Source organism: Coffea eugenioides, chromosome 3 (assembly GCF_003713205.1).
Source record: "Coffea eugenioides isolate CCC68of chromosome 3, Ceug_1.0, whole genome shotgun sequence".
Classification (NCBI taxonomy): domain Eukaryota; kingdom Viridiplantae; phylum Streptophyta; class Magnoliopsida; order Gentianales; family Rubiaceae; genus Coffea; species Coffea eugenioides.
The window spans coordinates 5602104-5617431 of record NC_040037.1 but is presented as its reverse complement, the minus strand read 5'-3'; the positions used below and the strand labels follow the sequence as shown (position 1 = coordinate 5617431).

General features: G+C 37.9%; 3 protein-coding genes across 3 annotated transcripts; 1 reads left to right on the top strand and 2 right to left on the bottom strand.

Moving 5' to 3' along the window:
* Positions 1-230: 230 nt before the first annotated feature.
* Positions 231-8146, bottom strand: LOC113765839 (glycine-rich cell wall structural protein). Its single transcript, XM_027310086.1, is given in 6 exon segments — positions 231-502; positions 537-589; positions 621-658; positions 661-807; positions 809-1495; positions 8060-8146. Coding segments are annotated over 6 exon segments (1284 nt in total).
* A 358-nt stretch (positions 8147-8504) lies between these two features.
* Positions 8505-8933, top strand: LOC113765838. Its single transcript, XM_027310084.1, has one exon. It carries the CDS (start codon positions 8505-8507, stop codon positions 8931-8933), a length of 429 nt encoding a protein of 142 aa, XP_027165885.1.
* A 2998-nt stretch (positions 8934-11931) lies between these two features.
* LOC113766869 (probable disease resistance protein RF9) lies at positions 11932-14919 on the bottom strand. Its single transcript, XM_027311031.1, has 2 exons — positions 14751-14919; positions 11932-13905 (listed from the first exon to the last, which is right to left on the bottom strand). The coding sequence occupies exons 1-2, from the start codon at positions 14854-14856 to the stop codon at positions 12062-12064; spliced, it is 1950 nt and encodes a 649-aa protein (XP_027166832.1). The 5' UTR covers positions 14857-14919; the 3' UTR covers positions 11932-12061.
* Positions 14920-15328: the final 409 nt, after the last annotated feature.

The window sequence follows — 15328 nt, the reverse complement described above, 5'->3', positions numbered from 1 at the left end:
TGTATGAGTGTGTATTCCTGTGGATTTTGGTTTTCGTCGTTCAGCCATTTTAAGGATTTAGAAGATGTAATAATAAATAAAACTTTGCTTTCATATATTCTGATTGCAGACTTGAACGGACAGAATGAAAATGAAAACTGATGCATGTGAAATTTCCATTGCTATAAAATTTCTATAACCTTGCTTAAAAATTGCCCAGTTTTGCTTTGGTTCCAACCGCGTCAGTGAGATCACAATTTGCGACGTCCAATTCCAGGACCAGTCCCGCCTCCGAAACCAACTCCTCCACCCTTACCAAATCCCCCATGCCCTCCACCAAAGCCTCCTCCAGCCCCAAAACCACCACCTGCACCACCTCCTATACCTCCACCTTTCCCAAAGCCACCACCTGCTCCACCCCCTACTCCGCCACCTCCGCCAAGGCCTCCTCCAGCCCCTCCTCCTACGCCTCCACCTGCTCCACCTCCGGCACCACCACCGATGCCTCCACCAGCCCCTCCTCCTACTCCCCGCCTGCTCCACCCCCAACTCCACACCAGCCCCACCTCCTGCACCACCACCTACTCCTCCACCAGCTCCACCCCCTGCACTCCTCCAATGCCACCCCAGCACAGCACCACCCCTGCACGCCTCCAACTCCACCACCACCACCTGCTCTCCACCGGCACCTCCTCCAACGCCACCTCCAGCACCAGCACCACCACCCGCACCTCCTCCAGCGCTCCTCCAACGCCACCTCCAGCAGCACCACCCCCTGGCACCTCCTCCAACTCCAGACGCACCTCCAACGCCCCTCCCACACCACCACCACCCACCCTCCTCAACCTCCTCCAGCTCCAGCACCACCACCCCCTGCACCTCCTCCAACTCCAGCTCCTCCACCAGCGCCGCCTCCAGCACCACCACCACCTGCACCTCCTCCAATTCCAGCACCACCACCTGCTCCTCCACCAGCACCTCCTCCAACGCCACCACCAGCACCACCACCACTACCTGCACCTCCTCCAACTCCAGCACCACCACCGGCTCCTCCACCAGCACCTCCTCCAATGCCACCTCCAGCAGCACCACCACCACCTGCTCCTACACCGGCACCTCCTCCAACGCCACCTCCGGCACCACCGCCTACTCCACCAGCTCCTCCGCCTCCACCTCCTCCAAAGCCACCACCGGCGCCTCCTCCTATACCACCAGCTTTTCCAAATCCACCACCGCCACCAAATCCCCCACCTGCACCTCCTCCAATGCCGCCACCTCCTATTCCACCCCCACCTCCACCTCCACCTCCCCATCCTCCTCCTGCTGCACCAGTCCCAAAACCACCCCCAGCTCCAAATCCAAACCCACCTCCCTTACCAACACCAGTCAAAAACTTCTCATCCTTAACAAAATTCACATCTCTCCCTACAACCCGACTAACTACAAAAAAATGAAAACAAAAAAGCAACAGAACCGCAGCTCTCATTGCCCCACTCATCATTTTTATCAGAAGAATCTACTTAGATATTAGTGCTCTATCACTGAACTTACACTTCACTCAGTAAGCCCACCGAGGATTTATTTATACTTGTTCTCCAAACACTCCCATGCTCTCAGTCTTCCTATGCATTAATTGAAAGCCCAACAACTAACTGTTTGCCAGAAATTTGAAATTCAATGTCTACATTTACAAAAAGGGTGTTTGGTAAAAGCATCATTAATGATTTTCTTAAATCTTCCAAGTAAAGAAAATTTCCCTGGTCATCTTGGGACGAGCTGACACAAAATTTTGCTTTTACATGGTTACATAGCTGTAGTTTTTGTTGGATTGTAGCATCTGGTTCATATATAAGAATACGCGTCATTGGAAAAACAGGTTACAGGAATCAGTAGTGTTTTTTGATTTCTGAGGCTGAAATGTACAGAAAGTCAGAAGTAACTTCTTGCTGGATAGTTAATTCATTAAATTATTCACTGACTTATATGGAATAGCATTGAAGGACCATAAATTTTCCTCTGTTCCTTACTATTTCTGCAGAAGTATACATGGTTTGTCTTTCGTAATTAACCGAAAGTTCAAGATTTGATACTATATTGGACCATATTATAAAATCTTCAAGTATAAGGCCGTATTTTACCAAATTGAGAGAGTGAATAGGATTGATAAGGATTAAGGACCGTTGTCCATAATTATAACCTTTAATTGAAAAAAAAAAAAGAAAAACTAACGTGCTCTATCAAAATTCTTGACGAGCTTTTTGGTAAATTTCATTTGTTGCATGGGGTGGTTTTGCCCAAAAGAAAACGCAATTCTTTTTTTTTTTTTGGGGCCAAACTTTGTCTGTATTACAACTTTTTACCGACTACAAGTGAATTTAGTTACTGCATTATTCTTTGTTGTTCGAGAGTATAACCAAATTCCTTGTTCTGTAGTACTCTCGAGATAAGTAGATAGTATTCTCTCCTCTGAACATTCGTCGGGCCATTCTGACCACTGCAACCCAAGTGCTGATGATCAAAATGTCGTAACATAGCATAATAAATGCACGAATGACTCAGTTGCAATGGTGTTCCGGTTTGCAGGTCGATTCTGAGTAAAAGCTTAATGAAAAAAAATGCTCTATGTTCTTAGTCAACCATATGCTTTAACTTTTGGTTGGCTGTTTTGACGAGGCAGATGGCAGATATCAGCTGCATGCATAGAGTTGAAATTTGGCCTATACCCTTCGAGAGTTGCATGCATGTATGTGCATCCAGACCAAGTGGAAATGCAGAAACATGAATGATTCTGATGTATGCCAGTATCGACTAATAAGTCCCTTATATTTTCCTGCGGGTATTCTATAGCGTTTGGATTGACCTTTTTTCAAAAATAAGTTTTTCAAATATAATGTTACATTAATACACAATAACTCAAAAAACATCTTATCCATACAGTATATCAAAATTTTCAAAAAATATTTATAGTAAAAATTTTTCATATACACTGCTATAGTAAAATTTTTCAAAAATATCTCCAAAAACAGCTAATCCAAACGGAAGTGACAGCATAGCTACCATGAATTCTACCAGAAATTTACTATTGACTGTGAGGCTTTATTCAAGATTTCACACAAATTCTTTTGAAGTAATCCAATGTCAATCACATACATTTTTTGCCTTTTGACTATGTATTCGTATTTGTTATGGGGGAAATTCTACAATGTGCCATATCGCATTATGATAAATCACATTATACAAACAAAAGTGTGATTAAAAAAAGAAAAGAAAAGAAAAAAAATCATGAGATACCACAAATGTGGTATATCACATGGTAGATGATCCTTATCTTAGCCACAAATAGATTTGTTCTATGGATCTCCAAGCCCAAATCTATGGCAAACCACTATTACTCTCCATTCACTATTGTTTGATGATTGATAGAGGTATCTTAGCCTTAGGTTATAAAGCAACTGATGCATAAGAATGAAATGGAGCCTTCTTGGACTGGGTTGGGCACATTTAACAGCAATTTCTTTACTATACCACCATTTATGTTATCCACAAATACAAAACTGTGCACCACTTTCAATATCTGTGCTGTGAAAACAAAATTATCTCTAATGAAACAGGTTGGTTGAGAATGAGCCCTGTGGCATCATAAATGTCATCTTACCTAGAATTTGGTAATCACACACTGGGGCTTCTTTTTTTTTTTTTTTTTTTCCAGGAACATCGTGAAAAGAAAACAGCTAGCACCTAATTACCATGGGAAACTTAAAGAGATATGACACAAAAGTCCAAAGTTTTGTAAAGGAAATACATTGGGACCTTCCTAAGCAATATGGTACGCACGCACATGCAATTGAAAATGGAAGAAACCAAAGAAATTAATGCTTGGTTGAAATTTTGTTTATACTAGTAGTAGTATTTTCAACTTCCATCTAATTCCAGTGCTGGTATCATTTATCATATCCTTCTTGGATCTGGCTGGATGGTTTTGTTCTGGTCATGAAATAGTATGCCATTCGTCGGTTCAATGCTGTGGTGGAATTTTATCATCTCAGCCAATCGCATTTTTGTTTGTTCCCTTCTGCATTAAACATCAATGCTTCAATGTTTCCTCAATTTACAATTTAGTTCCCCTAAAACTGCACAACTTCCACGTTTTCTCAGAACACGAACTACTTTTGTTTTGGTACTACAACTACATGGGTTCCATCCTCAATTTACATTCAGATGTTATATACTTATTCCTTGGAAACTTGTATGAGGGTCAATGTAAGACAGAACTATTCACCGACATGGATTTCATGCCAAATTTTAAACCCTCAAAAAAGTGATAAAATACAAACAAAGTTATCAAATTTTCCAAATTTGGTACTCCTGCTACAAGTTCTTGGCAACATTGCTTTTCTTCTAGACACAAATAGTTTTACTAACCATTGTGGTTGATCAGGATGGTTTGGTATTTGACGAAAACTAAATGCATCTACAAAGATGACAGACAAACTTACTTGATAATAGGCGGCGAGCGAAAATGACTTCCATTTATGTGTTTGTCTAAACTCGCAAATGAGTGTGATTGAACGTATGGAAACAGATGCGCTTAGCCATCATTAAGCTTCTTGAACAGCAAACTCAGGGAGAGTCATTTTCAACTGTTTTCTCTCTTTCTGAACTATTGTAATGATTATGGATGTTTTCATCGAAAGGGGTTAACGTTAATTCGAAAGTTAACATAAGAACGTGACATTATTTTTTTCCGTCGCGTAGGAAAGGAATTTCACACTGGCTAATTACAGAAGCAAATTTCTTGAAGTCGTGCTAATTAGGTTGACTTGAATACATGTCGATAGCGGGTTAGTGAATCAACATGCAAAGAGTAACCATTTTCCTTGATTTACGTGAGAGCCTCAACTTGACAGGTTCTCCAGCAGAATCCATTGCTGCATTCATATGTAAATTGACTTTGTTTTGGGTTATAAATGCAAAATTGATTTGGTTTGTTATTGAAAATTCATTAACAATTACAACTAATTACTGAGCTGTTTTTCTTTTGTTCTTATGACATATTTGATTGCTTAACTAATTAACCGGATTAAACTGCATTAATCATATGATAACACAGAGGTATTTCCAGTTGATAATGAAAATCAAGGGGTTCACTAGTTATTTTCATCTTGTTTTTCCCCATCCGAGTTTTGAAATACAAACATACCATTTTGATGGGTATTTACTTCTCTATGATGGGGTCTATTTATGCCGTTTCATCATTTCCACTTTTAGAAGGAATGAAAGGGAAAACAGTATCAAAAACAACAATTTCAAGAAAACTGAACTAGCTGAACTGCTCTTTTTCTCAACTTACTTTCTTGTATGGTCATTCAGTGTATACGTGAAAAGTTATAGAAACCAATCCCTCAAATTTTAGATTATATTTTCTACTTGAATAATCCTTTTATACATTTCGAGTTTTTTTTTTATTCTTTTTCTCCCTTTGGCATTCAAGATGCCTCAAAATTAATATTGGTTTCCAGTGTCATGTGAAAATGATCGAGTACGTATCAGAAATCTTGCCATAAAATTGACAAGTATGACAAAGCGGGGTCGATTCAATGCAAGATGACTAGGTCGGCACATTTAGGTCTAAACAATGGGGTCGGATCGGCACTTTAAGCATCAATCAAATAGGAATTGTAGATGTCCAGATTCTTCATTACTGCTGCTGCCAGCTGATGGTGATTGCCTAACCAAGTTCACTCACTAAGAGGGTTTTATTTTATTTACCTTAAAAGCAAAGGGATAATTTCAGAAACATCCCTTGAGTCTTCTTACAGTGTATCATTTAGAATCCATAAATTGTTTGCCTCTACTTTTAAGTTTGTTTTTATAACGTTATCAACTTATTTCAAATTATATTAGTAAATAACTTATTTTTTGATACAGAAGATGTTTTCATTTCAAAAGTGCCCTTTGTTGTCCTACTTTTATTATTAAAAATATATTAATAAAAGCTTTAACATATAGACAAATTGTGTGAATGTGTAAATTCGATAGGAAACAATACAATAGTATATGTTTTATGGCACAAATAATTTATTTTTAAGAGTATATTTTAGGTGTTTTCAAGCCAGAAAAGATTATTCAGTTTTTTTTGGTCAATTTAAGAATTTTGAAAATTTTTAGAAATTTTGAAAATTTTTAAATTTTTGTCTAGATTGTGATGGCTTGAAAAATTGAAAAAGACAAAATGTTTAAATTACGTTTACAAACCCATTTATGGTGTTTTCAAAATATGAAAAATTTAAATTTTATCGAATAAATGTTTACGGATGAATTAAGGATTTATAAATTGTTGACAAGTTTTTTGAATTTCTAAATTTTTTTTGTCCAATTCAATGGCTTGAAAACTTAGTAAAAGATAAATTTCTTAACTATAAATTTAAAATCTTGTTTGAGTTGTTTTTAAAGTGCAAAATGTTATTTTCTTCATCTAAAATATTTCAGGTGACTTTTATGAGTTTTTAAAATAATGTAAAATTTGTTATAATTCTTGTGTAGACTGATGACGTGAAAACTATTAAACGGTCTTCCAACTTTGTTAATGTCTTGTAGTTCTTAATTTAAAAACCATATCAGTCAAGTTTTTTAATAATATATTATGAAATATGTTGACAATGCTAAAAAATTAAAAATAGAGGAGACAAATATTATTTTTCAAATACTAAGTGATATATTATTACAAATCTTTGGAGGTTTCTAAAATTATCCCTCATTGAAGCAGACCAGAGTGACAATTGACATCTACCATATTCTATTTGTAGGTCTAAATCTTGATAAAAGCTGCTGTGGCTAACGCAAGCTAGAGACTGTCGGTTTGCAGTGAAACTAATTTTATTTGTTTAAACCGTTGAACTCTTCATACATTTTTTGCTAAACACATGGATGTGATTTTTGTATCTATAATTTTGATTTTGTGTGATATTTTAAAATATGAATTTAATATAGATATAACTTGCACAGAGCATTTTGCAGCTGTATCTGGAATATATTCTTTTATCTGGTTGCCAAGAGATAAGATTTCCTTTTGAGCGCAATAAATTAGTTGAATTGAGTGCAAAGATTGAACCCAAATAAAAGGAAAAAAAGATATTGCCAATTACAATTTTGGGCTTCAAAATATCATAACTGAAACAATTGAGATTACAATGATACCGTTTTAAGAAGATAGGTTTGAACGGTCCACTTGTAAAATGTGTATGATATTAGAATTGTAATGATAAGTAATGCATAATGATGTTTAAAAATTTTATATGGTTATTGCATATATCTAATTAATCATTCACAAGTATGTATATATATATCAATCATACATTAGTATTTGTTTTCATTTTTTCTAATATTAGCAATAAGTTGATGGTAGAATTAGTATTGGGCATATCTAATAATACTTAACGAGTATGTGCAATGTTAATATTGAACTTCCATTTTCAATATAAACCTTTATTTTACCTCTTATGATCATCTTTTGGTCCTAAACTAATACTTAGCGAGTACGTGCAAGTGTTAATTATCAATTTTCATTTTCAATTTAAATACCTTTATTTTACCTCTTATGTTCAACACCAATTATGAAGAAGGGGAGAAAAAAAATGAATACTTAGCAACGGAATTAAGAGAGTTAATCCAACGAACAGCTTCTAACTCGTCCCATATGAATTTAAAATACGCTCGGAATGTTCCTAGTGACATCCTAAAAGTATCCACATCAACCTCATAATAAGCATTAGTGCCATCATATTGATGATTCTAAAATTAATAGAGATATGCCCCTTAATTACCCCAAATTTTTTTTAATGATTTTCAGCATTTTTTTCCTCCATCTGCACATAAAATTTCCATTAGCTATTGAGCCAGCCATCCCTTCACCTGATTTGACAACAAATTGCAATGGCAATTTAGCAAATAGCTTCTTAAATCAAGGGCTGTAATTATAACCTTCCTAGATAGATTTAAGACCAAAGGTCTCTACGTTCTCTTCTTCCTAAAGCTCTCTTCTCAGCTCCAATTTCTCCTTCCTTGATCAACCCCATCTTACTCCATCTCCCCAGGCGGAGCCACCCCGTGACCCGCCACCATACCCCCAAATCTTCATCTTAGTTATCAGTTTCCGGTGACCCTCCATCTCGATCTTAAGTCACCTCACACACACCTTATCAGAACCCATCTTCTATTCTATGTCCAAAGTTCTGCCCTATTGACATTTCCCAATCTTTCTTCATTATCCATTTTACCAAAAAAAAAAAGAAAAAGAAAAAGGAGTTTAATATGAAATTACCATTTCACCCTCATTTCCTAAATTTACCTTTTATAGCTTTTTAAACTGTCCGATTCTATTTTACACTCCTCAGTTCTTGCTTGCCGGTTTTTTGAATTGTTCGTTCCATCCCATTACCACCATTTTTTGGATCTTTTGCTGACGTGGCCTTTTTATAGTCCTCCGACTAATTGTTTTGGTGTTCTGATTAATCCGGACGGCTGAGATGAGTTTGAGCGACCGAAAGCGTAAAGAGAGGGGGGAGCATCCTAGCCCTTTCCCATCAACCAGAAAATCGTCAGCTGAAGCGACGGCTGTTAATAATTTAAATCCAACGACGTCGTTAGGAGGTTCGGAATCATCAGCTTTGCATAATAATCGGCTTCTAGCTGGTTACATGGCTTACGAGTTTCTAACGGAAGGGACTCTGTTGGGTCAGAAGTTTGACCCGGCTAGAGCCCAGGCCGCGCCTGTTCAGTCAGCTGGCTCTCACTCGAGGAAGGTGGAGAGGAGCTGGAGAAATAAACCTGAAGCCGAGCCGAATAAGCTGCGTAGCCAGAGTTACGCTGAGGTGGCGAGCTTGTTGAAGAGTGATGGGAACCACATTCCTGGTGTAGTCAATCCTACGGAGCTGGCTCGATGGTTTCAACTCTGAATTGTTTAATAATGCCATCTCATTTAAGCTGCTATCCTTTCTCAGTTTTGTTTTTTTTTTTTTTTTGGGTGGCTAGACGAATTGATTTTATGGATGTTCTTTGTTTTTTTTTTTTCTTCTTTTGTAGTTTTTATGTAGTATTATTTTTTGTTTGTAATTTTAAACTCGGTAGAATTAATAATGTTTTCATAGTTGTATTGCAGTTTCTGTGATGTTACTCCTTTGGCTCAAGTTTGTGATATTCACAACAATATACTAGTAAGGCTGTATTGAAGAAGGGATTCACAATTATAGACCAAAATTCTTGTCACAGCCCAGGATACGTTGCCAACACGTGAAATTCGAGAATATCATAAAAACTAATTATTGGAAATCATAATTTATAATCAAGTAAAATAATCAACCTAGAACAACCATTCATCACAGGAATGCTGCGATCGTTTCGTAGTACATTTTGGTTTTGTGGATTCGAGTAGGAAGGAAGGAGCAGGAAAATGATAAAAAAGTTAGTACTCACTATTTATTCTGAAATGAAGCTAAAAAATGGAGTTAAACAAGAATAAAATGGGAAATAGAGAAGAAGACGGAGAAAAATTACATCACTGAATGAAAGGCTTCCAGAATTTAAGCTTTTCTTCAAGACGTATCTGCATCAAAATACGATTTAGAGGTGGAAGGATCCTTACTGAAGGAATATTGTGGCAGATTTTGTCGAAATCCTCTCCTCGAACCCTGTTCTGAATTTCTTCAGGCATTCCGCGGATTGCCAACACTTTTTTGAGTGGTTCAATGAACCTCAATCCCTCGGGACAGAGGCAAATCGCTGAGCCATGGAAAACCAGTTGAATGGCAAACCATTTCATTTCTTTTCCCACGAAAACACTGTCCCATTTAAACCTGAGCCCTTGTAAGTTTGGAAGCTTCTCTAGTATTGTTAGAACCTTTCAGGTCCAAAAGGTTTCTGACGAAGTGGGAATCATACTCATTGGAGATTGCTGTCGAATAATTGCCTCAAGTTAGAACTTAGAAGTGCTGTTCCCTTTCCTAGGCCGAAGAATTTGGGAATCTCAACATCAGGAGCTACATGATTTAGCTTGTTGGAATGTGATATGCCAGTTGATCATTTCTTCTACAGCTTTTACGTCTTCCATCCATGCATGCACCTCCTCAAGATTAGTTAACTAACTCAGAAATGTCTCTAACAAATTTTCCAGGGCCACTACCCTCTAATATCTCAAGATTTGTTGAGGCATAGATTTGCCACTGGAAGGAAGATATAGATAGATCAATCGCAGCATCCTCAATGACCAATTTAGAAACTCTCAAACTCAGGTATATATCTCATGTGAATAAGCTTACCTATTGGTAACTTAAAAACATCATACGGGATGCTACTGTTGACTTTGATGTTTTCCAGGCCTTGGATTGTCAAAAGATCTAAGCATCTTGAACCTTTCCATTTGGAACTCTGCCAATTGTGTCCTCAAATGACCATACCGTATCTATAGCACGAATTGAAAGTGTTCGTAGATGCTCAGTTACTTCCCTTGCAGGGGGAGCATACTTTTGGGCACCCTGATCACCGAAATAAATAAAGAGTCGTCGATGAATTTTAGCTATTGACGAAGAACTGGAACCTAGCAAATTAATCAGCAATTTCATTCCTATGGTGATAATCTATGACCTGTAAGAAATTTTCTTCACTTGCCTTCGCCAGACACAAGTCTCTCATGAGGTCGTGAAGGTGACATGATCCAAACTTTCCCTTGGATTGATACTCACTGTATGTTATCTTCACGTGGATGTTATCCAAACATCCATCAGCGATTCGTCCCCATTTCGATCTTCAGCAAAAATCATTCCTTCGGCTATCTCCAAATGATGCAGTATCGCTGCTTTTATATCTTCATCTTCAGAGAATCCACCCAAGTAACGAAAACATGGCTTCAGTTTATAGGGGAAGTCATTGTAACTTAAAGCCAAAATCTTTTGCACTTCTCCTTGATGCTGGTCAGTAAGACTTGATATTTCTGTGCACCACATTCCACTCTTTGAAGCTGTCTTTAGTTGCGAGAATTCCTCCAAGAACGACAACAGCTAATGGAAGACCTCTACAAAATTCAGTCATTTCTTTGCCTAACATTTCCAGTTAATGCATATCTTCCCTTCCTGTGAAGAAAAGGGTAGTTAAAGTTGCTATAATTACTCATGGCTCACATTTGAGAAGGCATACCTAGAAAGATCATCAAATCCCAGATGGGTTCAGGTTTGTTTGGATTGAGCATTATTTCCCCGATTTTATTTGCTTACATCATCATTACAATTTCCAATACACCTTTTTATCTCACATACATCACATCACAAAAAGTGCTAAAGTAGAAATATCCCAAATAACTTACAATTCAAACAAACCTTATTATTATCTTCTTCATTTTTCTGAAAGACTCTATATGGAAGCCTTTCGAGACTGTTGTCATTATGCCCCGGGTTGTAGTACTATGACTTGGGCTATTCGTACTTTTCAGTTTAGGAAGTTCTAGGAACAGCATTAATCCGTCTAAAAAGGTCAATAAATTAACCAGGGCTTTGTGGTTAAAATCTTTTCAAAGGAAAATTTGGCTGATTTTTTTTTAATACCTGAGGGATTATTTTAGCTGATTTTGAATGTGAAAAACTAATTTTTTTTTTTTTTTTGAGAATGTGAGGGACCTAATTGACAAATTTTCCTTCTTTTTTGTTTAATACATGAATATCACAGATTTTACCTTTTTTTTCTAGCTTTCATTCCTTTTCCCAGTTTCAATTATTAAATTCACTAGTTCCAGGTCTTCTTGATGTATTTATCATAATATTTTGAACCAAATCACGTTCGAATCAAATTAGGTTGACAATTTAACACTGTGTTAAAGATTGAGCTTAAAAATTAGATATCAAACTCCAATGTCCAAAGATTAGAGGAATAAAACAACCAAATATCATATCCCCCGTATTATATAATTAAATCTATGCAGCAATACATAATTAAGCAGAACACTGTCCCCTCAGTAGAAGGCCCTGGTACTAGCCTGAAAATAAGCTGAAATAGAGATAAATGAGAACAATCAAAGCTAGAAGAGCACGCAAAAATATTACATCACAGAATGAAAGGCAAACAGCATTACGACCGGGAGAACGAGGAATGTTGCTTCAAGAAGTGGAGGCTCATCGATCCTTATTGAAGGAATGTGGCAAATTTTGTCAAAATCCTCTCCTTTCTGACCATCCACCAATCGAACCCTGTTCAGAAATTCACCAGGCATTCCTTGAATCACCAATTCTTTGAGTGGTTTAATAAACCTCAATCCCTCTGGAATCATTGGTAAGCGTTCACAGTCGCAAATATAGAGACAAGAAAGATTAGCCATGCCTCCTTCCTCCACCGTCCACTTCTCTAACTGATGCAAATGATGGAGCAGAAGAAACCTGAGCTGAGGAAATCCCCTCGAATGGCAAGTCATTTCTTTTCCATTAAAGGAATGGTTGCAGAACTTGAGTGTTTTTAAGTTTGGGAGTTTCTCCAGTATCGCCATGGGATCTTCTTCAAGCCTGGATTCTCTTAACTGCAGTTCCAATAGGTTTCCGAAGAAGTTGGATTCATACTCAGGTAACTTTCCTAAAGGTCCTTCTAGCCGTAGACATTGGAGATTGCTGCGGAACAATTGCCTCAGAAGTGCTAATCCCTTTTCTAGGCCGAAAAATTTAGGGATAACTGGAGTCCAGATACTTGCATGATTTAGCTTGTGTGAATGTGATACGCAGTTGATGATTTCTTCTATACCTTCCAATTCTCCCCTATATTCACGTAGCTCCTGAAGATTAATAGACTCAGAGAAATTTATTACAACTTTTCCAAGGTTGGCGCCTTCTAAGATTTCAAGGTTACTTGAGGCATATATTTGCACAGAGATATCATGAGGAAGATATAGGTACCTCAGTCGCAGCATCCTTAATGGCACATTTCTCGTCCATACTATTTTGGCATTAGATAAATCAAGAGTTTCCAAGTGTTCCAGGCGGCTTATGGACGAGGGCGACATGACAAATTTGGAACTTCTCAAACTCAGGTATCTCAAGTGAATGAGATGACCTATCGGTAACTTGGGACTATTTTTACTGTTTTCTAGGCCTGGACTGTTGACGCCTTGAATTGTCAAAGATCTTAGCATCTTGAACATATTCATTTGGGACTCTGCCAATTGTGCTGTCATACTTCCATGTTTCGTGGCACAAAACAGAAGCGTTCGAAGATGCTTCGTTGTTTCCCCTTCCTGAGCATACTTGGAAGCATCCTGGTCACCCAAATAAATCACGTGTCTGTGAATGTTACCGGTTGATGATGAAGTGGAGCCGGCCAACTCGACTTCATTCCCATGTTGATAACCAAAGACCTTCAAAAAATTTTCTTCTCTTGCCTTTGCTATGCAGAAGTCTCTCATGAGGTCATGAAGGTGACATGACCAAAACTTTCTAGGGCTTCGCAGTGTCTCCCCATCTGCTACCGTCACCTGTTGAACCTGGACTATACATCGTTTGGCCAACTCTCCCAAGTAGCTTTCAGCAATGTCCATCATTGATTCCTCCCCCATTTGGTCTTCTGCAGAGACCATCCCTTCAGCCATCCACAACTGATATAACCTCTCTATGGGCACTTCTTCATCTTCATAGAATGCACTTAAGTAAAGGAAACAAGGCTTTAATTTGTATGGCAAGTTATCGTAACTTAGACCCAAAATCTTGTGCACTTTTCCTTGATGTTCGATGCTTTCTCCTTTTGCTAGGAAGGACTTGATATTTCTGTAAACTACATTCCACTCATTGAAGCTGTGTTTTGTTGCAAGAATTCCTCCTAGAACGACCACAGCTAAAGGAAGACCTCCGCAAAATTTAACCATTTGTTGGCCTAACACTTCAAAGTCGTGAACATCTCCATCTCCTGTAAAGCATTGGTTGTAGTGTAAATTAGTCATGGATTACATTTTCGAAGGCATACCTCGGAACGTTCAACCAGATTTCATCTAGCCAATTAAATAGAGCAATCAATTCTATTTTTCTAAAAGATTATGGAAACCTGTCTATGTTTTTGTCCTTATGACCATGTACTAGATTTTATCACTCTTCATATTTTTCAGCTCAAGAAGTGGCAGGGAAAACATAATTTCTCTAATAAGTGGATGTATTTAAAAAGGGCTTTGTGGTTTAAGGACAACTTAATTGATATTTTCTATAGCATTTCTTTTTTTCATTTTTGCCTAAACCGAACTTCTATTTGATGGGGACATAACAAAACTGTACACTTCAGAGAACCTAAGGTCTCTGTAATACAGAGATGAAAACCAGCAAGGTCAAAAACTGGTAATAATCTAGAGGGAAAAGCAAACTCAAGGAATTGCTTGTCATCTGAATTTTAAAACAAAGTTAAGATTCAATGTGCTTCCAATATGTAAATCTATGTACGCGATCAATATTCGATCTTAAAGGTCAGCAACATGAATTAGATGAATGTTGTAGATATTCATTTCAGTCAATTGGTCCATGATTGTTGAATAACATGAACCATATTGAATACTTATGTTGTTCACACAAAGTTTGACCAATTATACATTGTTCAATAATATGAACCGTATGGCTACTATTTCCAAATTATGATAATTTTCACTGAATCCCTTTATCTGGACATGGTGGTGTAGACAGGTCAGGAAATTTATGCTCCTAATGGCATGATGCAGGATTGTAAACAAACTTTACAGTTTATAGTTGGAGTAACAGGATATAACAAACCTTGGATAGGTCTGTCTCTCAATGCCTTTCTTTGGAGCAGCTCCCAGCTTTCAGCATCGGTTAACAGTCTTGATTCGTGGTGGAAACCATTTGGACCAATGCGCATTGCTACATCTTTGTTACGACTTGTGAGCAATATCTTGCCCTTATTTCTGATTGGAAATGCAACTTTGATGCATTCCCATGCATCAGTCGACCAGATGTCATCAAGAACTACGAGGCATTTTCTGTTCTGCTGGAATCGAAGAAGTTCCCCAACCATCTCATCATCTCTCCACTTCTCAATCTCCCTTCTTCTTTCTGGGAAGAAGCTAACCAAGATTCCTTGCAAGATCTCTCTTGTTTGCCATTGTTGGGATATACAAACCCACGCAAAACTATCAAAATGATGCTTTGCATTAGAATGGTTGTATAGCTTTCGTGCAAGAGTTGTCTTTCCTGAACCTCCCATGCCACAAATGGAAACAACTCCACAGGAGCCAGAGAACTCAGCTTCATTCACCAGGACCTGCATTAGCTTCTCGATGTCGTGTTCCAATCCAACAAAATCTTCATCATCAGCAACATAGGAATATGTC